Raw genomic sequence first — 17,806 nt, forward strand, 5'->3', positions numbered from 1 at the left:
ATTATTCTTATGAAGATTTTTTGTGAAATTACTTCTTGACTTTTAAATACCTAAAATCATCATAAAAGGAAATGTAGAAGTTATGTCTTCTATGTTTCTACCTGTCATGTGAATAGCCATGTAACCTAACAGTAAACTGGTAGTTGGGCATTCTCCCTCAGTCCTCTAGGAAATTTCTATTCCCCTTGTTAATCAAAGCAGGTAATGTATCAGCTTTCTGAAAGTTGGATTGTCAGAGGGAGAAGAGAAATAGAACAACACAGACAGTCAAATAAAGAGTTTTTAAGGAGAGAGAAAATTGAGCATGTTTTCCTATTGGAAGGAAAGAAACCAATAAGTAGTAAAGGTTGAAAATCAGAGTATAAGAAAGGAAGACCTGATAGAGTGGATAAAAGTAATTTATCAAGACTGTATATTATGTTCCAGTCACTAAGTTTAGCACTGGGGATAGAAGAAAGACAAAAATATTTCCTTCCCCAAAAAGTGCTCATTCTAATAGAGGGATCAATATTCCATCAATTAGGTGTGAACAAGATAGGTGTGTGTGTGTGTGTGTGTGTAAATAAAATATGGGGAGAAAGGAAGAATAATGTTACAAGGAGGGAGAAAGGAGATAAGCATTTATATAAGCACCTTCTGTGTTCTAAGGACAATACTAAGGACTTCACAGAGATTCTCAACTGATCTTCACAACAATCATGGGAGGTAGGTACCATTATGTACTTATACAGTTGATGAAACTGAAGTAGATAGGTTGAATGATGTGCCCAGAGTTACCCAAATTCAAATAAAGATTTGAATTTGAATATTCCTAGTCCAGGCCCAGCATTTTATCCACTATATCACCTAGCTACCTCTAAAGCACTGGCATTACTGGAAAACCAGAAAAAACATCTTAAAGAACATGGGGATTGTTTTAGCTAAGATTTCAAGGAAGCCAGGAGGTTTCAAGAAGGAAATTCCGTGCATGAGAGACAACTATTGAAAACATCTAAAAGAAACTTTAAGTAGCTACAAGATATTGGCAGACTATTTAATTCAAGATACACAGGAGGCAGTTTATAGGTGAAATATTTGAGGTCATGAGAGATGTTGGTTTAAATCCTAACTGTCACTAACTATATGACGTTGGACAAGTCACATAAGCTCTCCAGGCCCCTTCCAGAGGATTAGACTAAATGTTTTTTAGAGTTCCTTTCTAGCTATAACCCTATTATCATAATAACAAGTGACTATTAACAGTTTTAAAGGAGAATTGAAGAGGAATTTCTCACCAGGTGAAAAGTGCTGCTCTTGGCCCAGGGAGAAGGGAAATGTATTGGGAAATGTATTCCTAGTGACCTGACTTCTAAGTTTTTCCATAGAACATTTGGGGTAAATAGGCATTTGTGGATAAATGTGAGGCACTAAGTATTGTTTATTTAATAGCATGTTTTTTATTAAGAGTAAGTGAAAATCGTATAGTGTATACATAGTAGGTGAAGATAAGAAATATTGTTTAGGGGTGGCTAAGTGGTGCAGTGGATAAAGCACCGGCCCTGGAATCAGGAGTATCTCGGTTCAAATCCGGTCTCAAACATTTAATTACCTGGCTGTGTGGCCTTGGGCAAGCCACTTAACCCCATTTGCCTTGCAAAAACCTAAAAAAAATATATTGTTTAAACCTTTGTGTATGTAGGGGAAATGGACTCTACTTATTATTAAATTGTAAACAAAGTTTTGGAATGCAACTTGTTTGTAATTGAGCTGATAGTTTCTTGTGTCCTTCATATGACTTGTTTATTGATATAAAAATATTAAATTGCCCCAGACAGATATTTTGTTCTTTCAGACTCACTTAATTTGTGATGAAAATCGAAAAACTTTGCAAAATTCGATACCTGATAATCAAAACATTGTTTTATTTTAACTTTGAGCCATGCAGATGTAAGTTATATAGTTATATAAATATATAACTATTTAAGATAATTGAATTTTAGAACTGACAAAGTTTAAAGAAAATGTGCTTAAAGCCTGACAGCTAAACCTTTAGAAATTATGTTCCCTTCTTTCACTCTGTTAATGTGATTCAAACTTATCTCAATTTTCATTTGCAGAGAGCATCTTCAACAACATTTAATTATCATTACCTTCCTATTTCTGTTTATAGGATCACAGAGCTTCAGACTGGAAAGGAATCTTAGCATAGTTGAAGATATTGAGAACTATAGAGGTATAATGACTTAGCCAAAGTTGCTAATTATCTTAACTGAGAAGAGTAGTATTCATCTAATGAGATGAGATGTAATAAGGCTAAACGTAAACTCATGTAAGAGTCAGCAACATGCTATGTACCAAGAAAAGGTACTGCAGGTTTAGGCAGTTGGAAAATCAACATAGTGTCCAGGACTAATATTTTCTACCTTGATTAGATGAAGTCATCATGTACTTCATGCTAGGAAATACTCATAAGCTAACCTGAGTGTCAGGGGGAAGGCAAGATAGTGAAGGATCTGTAAATAACGTAATCTGAGAATTAGTTGAAGCAACTGGAAATATTGAACCTGGGGAAGAAAAGTTTTAAGGGTGAAAGGGTAGAGTGCAGGCAGGATCGTGACCCAATAGGGAAGAATGGGGAACAATTGAGACACATTAAAAAGGCAAATTTGTTTGATGTTGGGGAGGAATTCCTAGCAATTAGAGCTTATTCAGTTATGGAATGGATCCCTTCTCCCTCCCCACTGAAAGTGTTGAAAAGAAATCTGGGTTACCACTTCTCTGGAGTGTTGTCCAGGGGATTCTTATGCAGATTTTCTTTCAGCTAGATGACCTCTGAGGACCCTTCCAACTATGATTCTTTTGCATGACTTGAGAAGTTCAAGCATGATGAGTTAAAAATTAATTTCTTGATGCTATTTTTAAAAGGAAAATAAATTGAATTAGTAAAATACTTTTGTAATTAGGAGAAAACAGCAAAATTCTATTTTCCCAGCATATTTCCCACAGAAAATGTTGCTCATAGATCCTATGAACACATATTTTTCAGTAGTTATGATCACTTAACTTGAATAGATGAGTTCCTAATTTCTTTTTTATATAGTATTATTTGTTTTTTCCTTGAATTGCAATAATTTTTAATATAATAACAATACATGATGAATTTATAGTAGAACCTACTTTGGAAATGCTGACCTAATTTTGTACATGATAAAATACTGGCCTATTTCTTAAATACTTAGTGATTTTTCACAATAATTAGGTTATGAGCATTGACTCAGTTTTGCAGTTTCATTCTTGTTTATATTTGTCTTCATTTCCTTGTTTTACAAACGGGGAATTTTTTGTTTCCGTGAGCAAGAAAATTATATTTGTGGATGAAAGGATATTCATGTGTATGTGTATTCACACACTAAGTTGGCTTATCTGATATTTTAAAAATTGGTGTTTTGTTTAATAAAATTATAATTCTAATCATTTATGTAAAACAACTGTCATTTCAATTTCTTAATATTATTTCCCTGAAGTAAATGCTATACTTATAAATTCAGGAAACTCAGTTATTCAATAAACAATATTTACTGAACATCTGAAAGCTAAAGTAAACAAAGGTTAAACATCTCTCCTAATTGTATAGTAATGTACTAGTCACTTGGTCAAAGATTTTGTAGAAGTTCTATGTGTGCTATATTATACTGAAACTATTAACTAGCTCAATTTGTTGAATCTCTGGAATTTTTTTTTTAAGTAAATCAGTCAGTCAACAATCAATCATGAAGTGCATAACGTGTTCCAGGCACTGCATAATCAAGTTATCTATAAATAGAAATAATTCTTATCTATTTGGAGGGAATTTTTATATTTTGCATATAACAAATCTTTAAAAAAGACTCTCTTGAGATCATACAAACCACAGAAGATCTATATTGGTAGAGGGAATTCTGTTGTTGGAAATTACATCACAAGCATCTGGTCTCATTCCAAAACAAAGTCTTTCTTGTTTAATTGCCATAGCAAACATCATTTTTCCTCTACTGTGGAGAGAAGGATCCTGTAGGATGTACTTATTAAAGTAAAACACAGATTATATTTTTGGAAAACATTACTAGTGTTTGGTTTTAGATAGATAATTTTGATTATTTAAAGAGGGTTCTTTTTGTGACTTTTATTGAAAGAAAATTAGTCAGATTTCATCACTTGACATAACCATATGGTTTTGATTATTTGATTTATTATGCTTATTGATTCTAATAGTGAATCACTTTTGTATCCTTTTTATAAAACCAGATTGTGAATAGGATAATTTTTTAATGCTTATAGATTCTCTGCTGAGATTTCATTTGAATTTTTGTGTTATTAATGTTGGTCCACAATTATCTTTTTCTACGATATCCCTTCTTGGTTTGGGCATCAGAACTATATTTGTCTTAAAAAGTTTAGTCAAATACCTTCTTTTCAATTGTAGCTAGAGGTATACTTGTTCTTTAAAGGTTTGCTTGTATTTCCTTCTAAACTAAAGCTACATTTCTTCCCTCTTCACTTTCAGGGAGAAGTTTGTTTTTGTTTTGTTTTTTGCTGAAATTATATTGCTTAAGATTTCCCTTTCTTATCTTATTAATTTGTTTATATTTTAGTTATAAGTTCTGTAGTCTTTATTTTTTTATTTTATGTATTTTCTAATTTTATGTTAATTTCTCTTCTTGGGAGTTTTAAATTGTTTCATTTCCCTTTTTAATTAAATGTCCAATTCATTTAACTTTTTTTAACATTTTAAGTAGTGTAATTTTCTTTTAAGCACTACTTTTGTTGTATTCTCTAAATTTTGTTTTGTTATTGTTCTTTAACAAATTGGTTGCTTCAGTGTTTTGTTTTTGATCTACTCATTAATTGAACTGTTACTCAATGTCATTTTAGATCTATATCTTTTGCTTAGCTTTTTGTATTAATTGCTGTTTTTATTGTGTGATGGGGATGTGTGTGTGTGCATATTTCCCTTTTTTGCCCTTATTTTATGAGAACCTATATGATCCTAAAATCATATATGTTACTCACTGTTCTTATTCAGAAGTTTCTGTAAGTCTTTGAAATATACTTTTTTTTCACCTTTTTTTGCTATATTTTTCTTTATCCAAATTATCTAAATCTAACAAAGGAACTTTATGCCATAATTACTGCCTATTATTTTTGCAATTTCATCAGACTTCAAAATTATTATCATTAGAACTGGAAGGGACCTTAGAGACCATCTAGTACAAACCCTTCATTTTACTAAAGATATTCTGGCCCAGGGAGGTTAAAAAGATCTACCCTAGTCAGATGTGTGACCAAGGAGAGATTTAAACTCCCAATTCCATTTTTTCTTTGTCAGCCTATCCCCCTGCATCTCACTTTGTCACTGTTAAATGCAAATATCTAATGTTTATAAACAGTGTAAGAATTGAAATTCTCAGCACCTTGTGTCCCATTTTAAGCTCCTCTGCTATTGCAGAATTAAAAATAAATCACACAGAATCTGTGACCTTTCATAATTTGGGGGGTTAACTATGATCAAATAATTCGTCCTCCAGTAACCTTATTTATTTAGACTGATCTTCAGAAAATAAGCTGGGATCTATTTGTAAGACTTCTTGAAACCTCTCTAATCTGGTTGACACTGCATTCCATTGGTAATACAGGCTTCAAAACCCACAGGATTACCTTCATGTTATTATAAACCATTGGGCCACATCTTTATGGATTAAATATAGATTTATTGATATTCCTCCATATGCTTATTTGTACATTCCATTGTAACAATCTAGTTAGCATTATACATTTTTAGATATATATATATATTGTTTTATTCTTAGAATTTTCAAATAATGAGTGTCTCTTCCAGTTATCTAATAATAAATAAATATCAGTCATTGATGGTTTAAATGGTTTAAATCCTATCCAAAGGAAGGATAATAAAATCAATGTCCTAGAGTTTTCTGGTCTTTTCATTCATACTTAACATTTCATATGTGCAAGACATATTAATGCTAAAAAAAAAAGCTTTTATCTGTATGTAGACCATTTACATTCTTTACCTCATTCATGCCCAGTTGATCTTCCCAACATAGCTATGAAATAGATGCTTCCCCCCCCCCCCTCCATTTTAGAGATGAGGAAACAGACTCAAAGAAATAACTGACTTGCTCAGAGTTATGTAGCTAGTAAGTATCTGAAGGAGGATTTTTAACTTATGTTATTGACTCCCACTTGTAGCACTCTAGCAACGTACATGCATCATGAATGGTAATATAACCAGAGAACATCAGAATCTCTGTAGCAGGATCAAAATGATGACATTACAACGATGTATTAGTTTCTATATCTGGATGCAAGAACTTTTCCTTTCAGAATAAAATAAGGAAAGTTGTATTAAAAAAACTCCTTTGATCTACATAATCTATAAGAGTAGTTTTATTATTTGATACATTTGGGTCAAAATGTATATAAATTTAAAGTCATTTAGAGAACTCACACAATTCCTATGCTTTCATTATTTTGGTTCTAATAGGAAGACATTGTTAAATTAGATACCACTAATACTTCTGATAAGTATGAAATCTAAAATAGATTTTATTTTTGAAGGAAAAAGTAAACCTCCGCTCCCTACCCAAAAAGTATGAGCTATATAATTCGTTAAAATGTAACATGACCAAGGATCTGACTTTAATTTGGATTACTGTATTCATGCTAGATAATCCTTTTTTACTAGCATGCCTGAGGGCCTACAGAAAATCATAAGTGCTTTATGACAGTGCCCTTAAGATGTGAAGGGAGAAATATTAAAATGAATAAGTTGAACTGTTGGAAATTTCATTATGCATGCTGAGGCAAAAGAGTTATGAGAAGCATAATCTATGCAGAGCTAATTACATACTTTTCTCCTTTACTGTTAAACTATGTATGAAAGTGAATGAAATTTTGGACATAATTACAAAGTAATTTATTATAGGATTTTTCAGCATGTATTTTTTTTTAAATTTAAGGCAGTGGGGTTAAGTGACTTGTCCAAGGTCACACAACTAGGCAATTATTTAGCATCTGAGGCCAGATTTGGACTCAGGTACTCCTGATTCCAGGGCCTGTGCTCTACCCACTGTGCTACCTAGATGCTCTCAGCATGTATTTTAACAAATATGCATATATACATATTTTAAATCCATACATAAGTGTTATATTTATAAAGAACTTTATTTCTCAGTAACAATTGATTCTTATATTGGAAGTTAATATTTTAAATATATGAAAACTAGGAAAATGTCCATTAAACATTTGTAATAGTAACAAAAATAATAATATTTATTGTCTATCATTTATTTTCTATCTTTTTAAATTGTGATTTACCAATCTCGTTATTTCTTAGACTTAGCATCTAAGACACATCATCTAGGGCCTGAACATTATCTAGTTATCTCTGCCCTATCAGTGGTTTAGGGATGAAGCACATCCACTGCCATCTGGAAAATCTGTGTAAAATGTTTTGGCTTTCCATACCAGAGAAGAGGTCTGAATTTTTTTTTCTTTTATGGGGTGTTTACAGCACCTTACGGTAAAATTTGTGCTAAGTATTTGGTCATAAGCTCTGTGTTGTCTGCAGGCCTTCATGTGTCAACTGCAGCTTTGCAAAACTCCAAAAAAGTTCTATTTAATTTCCTATGCCAACCCACAATATATCAAAATCGTGATTGCAAAAGTTGTGTAGAAAAAAATAATTAAAATTATTTCACTTAAAATTGAATGTCTTATTGATAAAGAACTATTTAATTTAGACTTGTAAATTTGCTATATTCACAAGCTCTTAGATATACGCCATCTTTCTGGTCAGATTGTTTCTGAAGAACACAAATTATCCATGAATTAGCAACTCCTAGCTTACCTTTTACTCAGAGCCTGATCTTTTTTTTAGTCTACAGAAGCATAAGGAATGGCAAAAGTTGGCCTACGTCTGCATTTTGGCTGCCTTTGTCAAAGTTATATATAAAGCACCTAGCTTAAGTTCTGTTCTCTAGGATTCAGATGTTTGGGATATACTTTTATTGAATTGAATTTTTTTTTATCATTGAAGCAAACAAGGGAGAGTGCATTTTTAATTCTAATCTTTGTTCCAAATATTAACAAAAATAATTTAAAATATAACTATGATATGGACATGGAAATAGGTCTAAAATTTCCTTTAAAAAGCAATTGATCAAAAACACCAAGATCTTGTTAACAATTCAAGTCTCCAACTACTTTTCAAACATCTCAAATTTGATGTCCATTAAGCATCTTAATGTGTTCCAAGCAGAACTCATCTTTCCCCTAAATCAATTGTCCCTTATTTTTCCCTATTCCTGTGGAAACAACCCTGTCCTTTTAATCCCTCAGGTTTATCATCCTGGAATCCTCATTTATCTCTCACTCCTTATCCAATCTGTGGCAGGGCCTATCAATTTCACCTTTGTGTCAAATACACCTCTCCTCTCATCTGACTTGTCACCACTCAGCTGCAGGTCCTCATCACCTCACACCTTTATTACTACAGTAGCCTGCTGGTAGATCTGCCAGTCACAAGTCTTTCCCCAATCCAATCTATCCTCCATCCACTAAAGTGGTTTTCCTAAAGCACAAGACTAATCATGCCAAACTTCCTCACACCTCCCTAAATATATTTCAGTGCTTTCTTATTGCCTTCATAATCAAATATAAAATGATCTGTTTGGCATGCAGAACACCCGAGATTTCCCCTGCCTTTTTAGTCTAACATCACAGCACATAGTCTTCTGATCCTGTGATATTGGCTTCCTGGCTTTTCCACAAATAGATACTCTATCTGCTCTGGGCATTTCCTCTGGCTGTCTCCCATGATTGGAATGCTTTCTCTCCTTGTCTTCTTTTAGTTCCCATCTTATATCAGCATCCCACCTTCTAGAGAAAGCCTTGTCCAACTCCTCTTAATTCTATGCCTTTCTCTCATATTTCCCTATTTATCTTGTATATATTGCTTGTTTTGTATATATTTTGTTTTATCCCCCACTAAGATTATACGATTCTTCAGGCAGGACTGTCTTTTGCTGCTTTTGTATCCCCAGTACTTAAAACAATGCCTGGCAATTTAATAAATGTTTGTTGACTGATGTAGCCTCTTTTTACTTTTGCAGGGGTGGTGGTTGAATGTTGAAAAAGATGTCAAAAGATGCTCAAGAGCAAAACATTCTTGTTGTTGATAATGTTATTCATATTGTTCTGTCATTTTCAGTTGTGTCTGACTCATCGTGTCATCTGTGCTTTTCTTGACAAAGATAGAAGAGTGGTTTGTCATTTCCTTCTCTAGTTCATTTTATAGATTAGGCAAGTGGGATGCAGTGACTTGTCCAGGGTCACACAACTAGTAAATGTCTGAGGTCAGATTTGAAATCAGAAAAATGAGTTTTTTCTGAATTCCAGGCTTGGCAGTATATCCATGGCTTGATTTAGCAGCTGTAGCTGTTGTTTATGTCAGATGACAAAACATATTGGCCAAGAGTCCATAAGAGGATAATATGACTTAATAATTAACTCTCCTCAAAGCCAAAAAGATTTTTCAGATCTCATCTCCGTGAGCTATGTGATCTTGGGCAATTCACTTTATATCTCTGGTCAGCCAAGACTACAAATTTCAGAGAAAGTGCCTACATACACTATAGAAGAGGTTATGCATAAAAATCTCTTTAAATAATTGAAATTACAGGTCCATTCCCTATCTCTCTATACTTACAATTCATATAAGAAAAACTAAATAGTTTAAAAATTCCTATTGTTCCAAATGGTATAGCATTTCTTAGGTTAGTCCATTATAATTAGCATTAATTATCAAGGGAAGATATTTTTGTCCAAGATGTTTTAAATGCAGTATTTTTTTCATTCATACTCTAGTAAAAATGTTACATATAATAAAAAATATATTTAATTATAATAAGCTATACTAAATTTTACCTTTACAATAAAGGAGGAGTTTTCTAGAAACAGGATTGATTCTTGACATACTTTAGATATGCTTTTTTAAAAAATGTTACTTGCAGGGCAGCTAGATGGTGTAGTGGATAAAGCACCAGCCCTGGAGTCAGGAATACCTGGGTTCAAATCTGGTCTCAGACACTTAATAATTGCCTAGCTGTGTGGCCTTGGGCAAGCCACTTAACCCAGTTTGCCTTGCAGAAACCTAAAAAAAAAAAAACTGTTACTTTCCCTACAATTTATATGCAAAGTAAATGAGGTCACAGAGGCAGGGCCAGATCATAAGACTGGAAGGTTTTAGAAAACAGTGACTGGACAGATGGTTAAAAGCCAATGGTCCTCCTCATAAGAAAGAATTCTTGTTGACTGTCAGCTAAGCCCTATGAAAGAAGGGAAAAGGCAGGATGGGAGAACCCTCTTCCCCCAATCCTGCTGTCCCATATGGGTCATGGGTCTGCCCACTAGAGAAAACAAGGGGTAGGGCAATACTGATGAAGGCCAATCTTAGCTGTTAATCGAAGAAAACTGTCTCTCACAAATTTTCTTTTAGAATTTTGTAGCCCTAAATTTCTTAAACAGTGAAATGTATGTTAACATACCTTCCGTATAAAGACAACTTGAATAACTGGACCAATCATTTTAGTTCTTGGAATCTGTTTCCTTGTGCATAAAATGAAAAGCTTGGAATCAAACTTCCATCTCATAAGTCTGTTATCCTCTGTTCTCTTATGATCCTCAGAAAATATAATTGAGGAGACTTTTAATCAATACTAGTGAATTCCTTAAAAATCATACTGAACATTTACATACCTACAGAATATTTAGGAACTTTTGTCTGAGACTTGTCCTTTTGTCATTCTTTTTTATTAGGTTGCATATACAAATGCCTTTGTAATAATGTTTTTTATAAAGAATCATTAGGAAAAAATGTCATTTCAGTTAAATATCCAACTTTTTACATTTACTACTTAGAAGTGAACATTATACTATGAGAAAATAAAGATTAGGCATAGTTACTATTTTTCCACGAAACTTAATATTCCAGTCCGTTAGGATATTCAAGATATATAATCTATTCATTTATCACACTAATTTCTAAAATTTTTAATCTTATATCTTATCACCCTTAAAAATCAAAAGGAGACTATTTCCCCTGTTGTCAAATCAAACTTAATATTCTTAAAACATTGTTACCATTAATAAAATCTCTATATAACTCAGTGTAAAATTTGACAGTCAAGGCAGCTTCTTAGTTGGTCTTTTGATGTAGTGGATAATCTCTTTATGCTAGTTGTCATGCCTTATTTCATAGGACCATAGGTAGAGAGTTGGAAGGCTGTCCAATCTGACCCCTTCATTTTACTGACTAGGAAAATGTCTCAAAAAGTCATGACCTGCCCAAGGTTACACAGCCAATAAGTGTTTTGAGACTGGATTGGAATCCAGACCCACCTGATTCCAAGATCAACATCCTCTTTTTTCTTTTATGGTTTATTTATTTCATATTATTATTATGATAATCTTGTTGTGAAAGTAAACATAACCCCCTCAAAAAAAAAAGATAGAGCAACCTCAAGAATAATGAGAGAGAGAAAAAAACTACTTCAGTCTGTGTTCAGATTCCAATGACTGTCTTCTCGGATGAGTTGCCTCTTTATCATAAGTCCACCAGAGAAGTTGCTTCGATATCTTTTCCCATAGTCGCTATTACTAGCTATATTTCCCTCCATTATATTCCTCCCCACTCATTTATTCTATTCTCTCTCTTTTCATCCTGTCCCTATTCAGAAGTGTGTTGTATTTGATTACCCTCTCCCATGATCTTCCTTCTCTTCTGTCACTCCCTCCTCTGTCACCCTTGTCCCTACCTTTCATCTCATTTTTCTCTAGGGTAAGATAGATTTCTATACCCTGTTATGTATTTGATTTCCTCTCTGGACCATTTCTGATGAGAATGAAAGCACACTCATTCCCCTCACCTTTTCCCATTTCACTCCATTGCAAAAGCTTTTCCTTGACTCTTGAAATGTCTTGGCCCATTCTTCCTCTCCTTTCCCTTCCTCCCAGTGCTTTCCTTTATCACCCTTTGACTCCATCTCTGTATTATAATATACCATTATATTCAGTTCCCTCCTGTACCTTATATATGCCCCTTCTAACTGGTCTTATAAATGAGAAAGTTAATATAAGTTATCAGGATCTTCCCATGCAGGAATACATGCAGTTCAACATCATTAAGTTCCTTATAATTAGTCTTTATCCTTCATCCTCTCTTTGTTTCACCTGAGTCTTTTAATATTTTCTCCTTGACTTGGGAGCTTTGGAATTAGGCTTTAATATTCCGGGAGTTTTTCTTTTGGGATCTCTTTCAGGAGGTGATCAGTGAATTCCCTCAATTTCTATTTTACACTCTGCTTGTATGATCTTGGCAATTTTGCTGCATTCTTTCTTGAAAAATGAAGTCTAGGCTCTTTTCCTGGTCATGACTTTCGGGTAGCCTTATAGTATTTAAATTATCTCTCCTGGATCTGTTTTCTAGGTCAGTTGTTTTTCCAATGAAATATTTCATGTTTTCTTCTAAATTTTGTTCTTTTGGTATTGTTGTATTATTTCTTCATTTCTTACATGGTCACCAGCTTCCCTTAGCCTCATTTTACATTTGAAGGAGTTACTTCCTTCAGAGAGCTTTTTAGTCACCTTTTCCAGCTAGCCAATTCTGCTTTTTAAAGTATTCTCCTCATTTGCCTTTTGGGTTGTTTTTTCCCTTTTGACCTAAACTGGTTTTTAACATGTGCTTTTCTTCAGTATTTTTTTTTTTTATTTCTTTCACCAGGCTGCTGACCTGGTTTTCATGATTTACCTGCATTGTTCTCATTTCTCTTCCCAGTTTTTCCTCTGCCATCCTTATTTCTTTTTCAAAGTCTTTTTCTGAGCTCTTCTATTATTTGAGCCCATTTCCTATTTCACTTGGAGGCTTTGGATACAGAAGCTTCAACTTTGTCATCTTATGAGTGTGTATTTTGATCCTCCATGGGACTAAAGTAATTTTCTATGGTCAGATTTTTCTTATTCTGTTGTTTGCTCATTTCCTCAGCCTATAACTAATTTACTGCACTTTAAGACTTTTAGTCCCCCCCGAGGAACCTTAATTCCTTCAGGGTCTTATGTGATGTGAAGTTGTGACTGCTCTCTTGCTTATGTTCTGTTATATGGATGACCACAAGCCTTCCCCTCTGCCCTGGAGCTGTGAGGAGGGTTCCTGCTTCACTAGGGTAGTATGGGGTCCCTGGATCTGAGTGTGGGCAAACCACAGAGTCCTGACCCAGGGAGAGCAGAGAGACCTCTGCAGTCTCTCCCCATCCCCTTAGTGTCTGTGGGCTGGGTGCTCTGGAAGTGCTGAGTGGCTTAGCAAATTCCTGCTACAGGTTCTCACTGCCCCCTTCAAGCTGTCCCTGTTGATCTCTGGGCTGAGTAGTCTGGAAACCGCCCCCCCTGCCAGGGACTCAGGTGCCCTGTGGACTGTTCCTCAAAGACTGGAGCAGGTTTGCTGTGACCCAGCTGTACTGCAATGCATTGCTGCTCTTTACAACTCTTGATTCTGGTGAAACAGATCTTTCCTGCAGTTCTTCTAAGTTATCTTGGACTGGGAAATTGTATCACTCAATCTTTCTGTGGGTTCTGACACTCTGAATCTTGGTTAGAGTTATTTGACAACTTTTGGAGTTTTTTGGGGAACAGGTTCCCAGGAATTCCTTCCCTCACACCACCATCTTGGCTCCACTGTCCAAGATAAAGATTCTTTTCTTCTTTGATATATAACATTAGAAGAAATTAAATTTTTAATGGGTATTAAAATGTATGTTATGAAATTGAAATTAATTTTTCCTTTTTTTTTTCAGTCTGCCATTTTCAACTTTCAGAGCCTACTGACAGTAATCTTGCTGCTTATATGTACCTGTGCATATATCCGCTCCTTGGCTCCTAGCATCTTGGACAAAAATAAAACTGGGTATGTTGCTAATATCTGAATGTTCTAATTAATTCTTTCATGCACATCCCTTGGCAATTAGTAAATTAAAATTTTATATATATATACTATGAAATTTGCTTACTCCGTGCAAATTGGTTTAATAATTGTCCTTTACATTTTCTTCCACTTTTAAAATAAGAGTTTTACATTTATGAGTACTTTATGAAATTAAAAGATGAATTTGATAGATAACCTTGAAGTGTTATGCTAAAAGTGTATATTATAAGAAGGCTATTAAAATCTTTCCTCTTGCATTGCTCATTTAATTTATGACTTCAAAAGATATTCTTTGGCATTAGCTCTTAGGAAATCATCACAAATACTAACAAGTTTTAAATCATTTCCATTTGAGGAGCATATTTCACATATTGTACATTACTGAGTATATTTATGGTGCTTATAAATAAAAATAAATCTTTCTGCTTTAAGATAGTTCTTGTACTATGGTTTCTCCAAGTCTGTACATAAAATTATTACCTTATAATAATTTAATTTATATTACTTAAAACAGTAATGGAAATCAACTGTTGGGCATAACACATATTTTTAAATTTATATTTTCATATCCTATACAAAAAGTAAAATAACATACTGAAAACAGTTTATTGCATTCATTACCAGGTCTTTTTTAATTTGTTCATTTTTCAACCATTTTTAAAAAATGACCTGCCATATGCAAAGCACTGTTAGATCCTGGAGAAAAAAACACAAGGATATTTTGACTAGTACATATGAAAATACATATAAACTAGAAGTACAATACCTACACTAAGAAGTAACAATTTGAGTATCTTAAAGTGCTTTCTGAGGTTCGAAAAAATAAATTTGAGGACTCAAGTTCAAAGCATGTCCATTCGACTGACTGCTTCTTATATATATCTCTGAAAAATGAATGACTTTGACAAATAGATCTCTCAGGTTCTACCCTATAAAATTAATCCAATCAAGAAGTGACTTTTGAACTAGGACTTTGAATAGAATATTGAAAAAGAAGTGGAAGGACACTGCAGATATGATCAAAAGCACAAACAGAAGAAAGCCCTAGATTATGCTAAGAATGATGTGTACAGCTTTAGCATGTCCACAAGGAGGGGAGTGAGCTGTGCAGGAAGGGACTAGAGAAATGCCGGGATGTAAAAAACATTGAGTTCTACACTAAAAAGTTGGGACTGTTATTTGTTAGAATAGGAAGCTATGTGTAACTGTTGAGCCGAGGAGTACAGTGGTCAGAACTGAATATAAGAAATATTAAACAACAGTATGAATTTAGGTAGAAGAAGGTTTGATGTAGGGAGCCAATTAGGAAGCTAACAGTAGTCCGTGGAGATAGTGAGGACCTGGCCCTGTTGGCCACAGTAATAGAAAAGAGGACAGAATCAAAAGAATTATATTTAGGACTTGGTGACTTACATGATGTGGGGGAAGGAAGAGGCAAAGATTTATCATTCCACTGATCAGTGTGTCTTTAATTTGCAGAAAGCTGACTCCTATCACTGTTAAGACACATTTTTACTCACTAAAATTTTTCTCAAATTTAACTAACAAACCATATGTTTTGGCAGCTAGATATCATAATGATTAGATGTTGTTGCCCCAGTCACTAACTAGCTGTGTGACCCTGGGCAAGTCACTTAAACCTAATTGTTTCTAATCCAGAACCATCTCCAGTCATTCTGATCTTGATCTGATCACTAAATGAGAAGACTCCAGAGGAGAACGTTTCTGATTTAGCACAGCACCCCCTCCCTTAGATCTAATTCAATCTAAATCATCCCTGATGTCATGATCATCTTTGAGAACTAAGAACAAACAAACAACAAACAACCATGTTATTGCTCTTGGATTAAAGAATTTCAGTTGACTGGAATGAAGGTGACCTAGGTTGTTTTAGTATCTTGAAGAGATGACAATAATTGCCTCTCATCTGAAGCTTTCTTTGATTATTCCTGATCTACTCTATCTGCAAACTATAACTCATACTAGTACAAGTAAAGTTTAGAGAGATTGAGTATTCTTGATTCAGTAAGAAGGCAGATGAAATCTTTTACACAGTAACAATCCAAAAGTGCTTTGATGATGCCCTGAAACTATGTTCCAAAGATCTATGGTGTGTCTCAGCTACTTAGTTCTGGTGGAACCACACTGATTAATGATAAGGACATGATCTTGGAGAGATGGGCTTTATAAACACTTTGATAATGTTCTCAATGGACCACCAATCAATGCTGAAGCCTTTGACCATTTACCTCAGGTTAAAAGTCTGGCCAGATTTCCAACTGAAGAAGTTTCGAATGCCATTAGGTTTCTCTCCTGTGACAAAGCACCTAATGCTGCTTCTATTTCAGCTGAGATTTACAAGATGGAGGGTCCATTGCTCATACAAAAGTTAACTGAAATTTCTTGGGTTATATGGCAATAGGAGTTATCCCCAGGAGGTCAAGGATGCCTCCATTATCCATCTCCATAAAGGTAAAGGAAATAGACTATCCTGTGGCAATCACAAGTCGAGGTGAATCTTTCTTAGTCAATGATGGCAGGATTCTTGCAAAAGTCCTCCTTAATAGGCTGATTCTTCACCTGGAAGTTGATCATCTTACCTGAGAGCCAATGTGACTTCAGAACAACTGAGGAGCAGTCAATTTGATGTTTGCTACCTGACAATTCCAGGAGAAATATCAGGAGCAGAACAGAGGTCTCTACATAATTTTCTTAATCTGACCAAGGACTTTGATACCCTATCACAAAATTTTATGGAAAATTTGTCAAAATTTGGTTGCCCAGAGAAATTCATAGTATTAGACATCAATTTCATGACAACATACTTGTCTAAGTTTTGCACTTTTCCTGTCATGTGGAGGGTCAGTGTACTTTCTCCATTGCTTTTTAGTCAGATATTTTCAGCAATGTTGTTAGACGCCTTCAATGAGGACTAACATGACATTCAGGTCAACTACCACACTGATGGTAAACTATTTAAATTGAATGGACTACAAGCCAAGACTAAAGTGGAGGGAGAGTTGGTTTGTGATTATTCTGTTCACAGATGATTGTGCACTCAGTGCATCCTCTGAAATTGAGATGCAACAAAATATGGATCAATTATTTATTATTTGTGCTAATTTTGGCCTAATAATGAACACCAAAAAAAAATTGTGCTACACTAGCCAATCACCATATCATCCATATGTGGAACTGTTGGTTACCACAAATGGAGTTTATAATTTTGCTTACCTTGGTAGTTTCCAGGGATGTCCACACATAAGGTTTAGGCACATATTACCAGAGGTAGCTCAGTGTTTGGGATCCTCTAAAGCAAAGTGTGAGAGAGAAGTAGTATTAGACTAACTACCAAAGTGACAGTCTTTAGAGCAATTGTACTGTTCATTGTTGCATGCCTCTGAAACCTGAACAGTCTACCATTACCATGCCAGGAAACTAAATCTCTTCCATTAGAATTGTCTTAGGAAGATTCTGAAGATCACCTGACAGCACAAGATAATGGACACTGAGGTCCTTTCTCGAACTAAACTGCCATACATTCAAACTCTCCTGCAGAGAGTGCAACTCCAATGGGCTGGCCACGTGATTCAAATGCCAAAGTGTGCTTGCCTAAAAGATGATTTTACAGAGAACTTACACAAGAGAATAACACAAGAGAAGTGCTCAGATGGTGGTCAGAAAAAGCAATAGAGGGACATTCTCAAGGTGTCTCTTAAAAAATTTGGAATTGACTATATAACATAGAAGACACTGGCACTGGACCAACCAATATGGCGTGCCCTCATCAAAGAA

At 34.5% G+C, this 17,806-nt stretch overlaps 1 protein-coding gene across 1 annotated transcript in view; it reads left to right on the forward strand.

The window, feature by feature from the left end:
- TMEM167A (transmembrane protein 167A) overlaps positions 1-17,806 on the forward strand; it is a 43,515-nt gene that overhangs the window by 8,449 nt on the left and 17,260 nt on the right. Inside the window, exon 2 of the mRNA XM_074207878.1 lies at positions 13,884-13,993. Within this exon, the coding sequence (XP_074063979.1) occupies positions 13,884-13,993 (110 nt within the window). The remainder of the gene's footprint in view (positions 1-13,883; positions 13,994-17,806) is intronic.

The sequence above is a fragment of the Macrotis lagotis genome, chromosome X (assembly GCF_037893015.1).
Source record: "Macrotis lagotis isolate mMagLag1 chromosome X, bilby.v1.9.chrom.fasta, whole genome shotgun sequence".
Taxonomy (NCBI): Eukaryota; Metazoa; Chordata; class Mammalia; order Peramelemorphia; family Peramelidae; genus Macrotis; species Macrotis lagotis.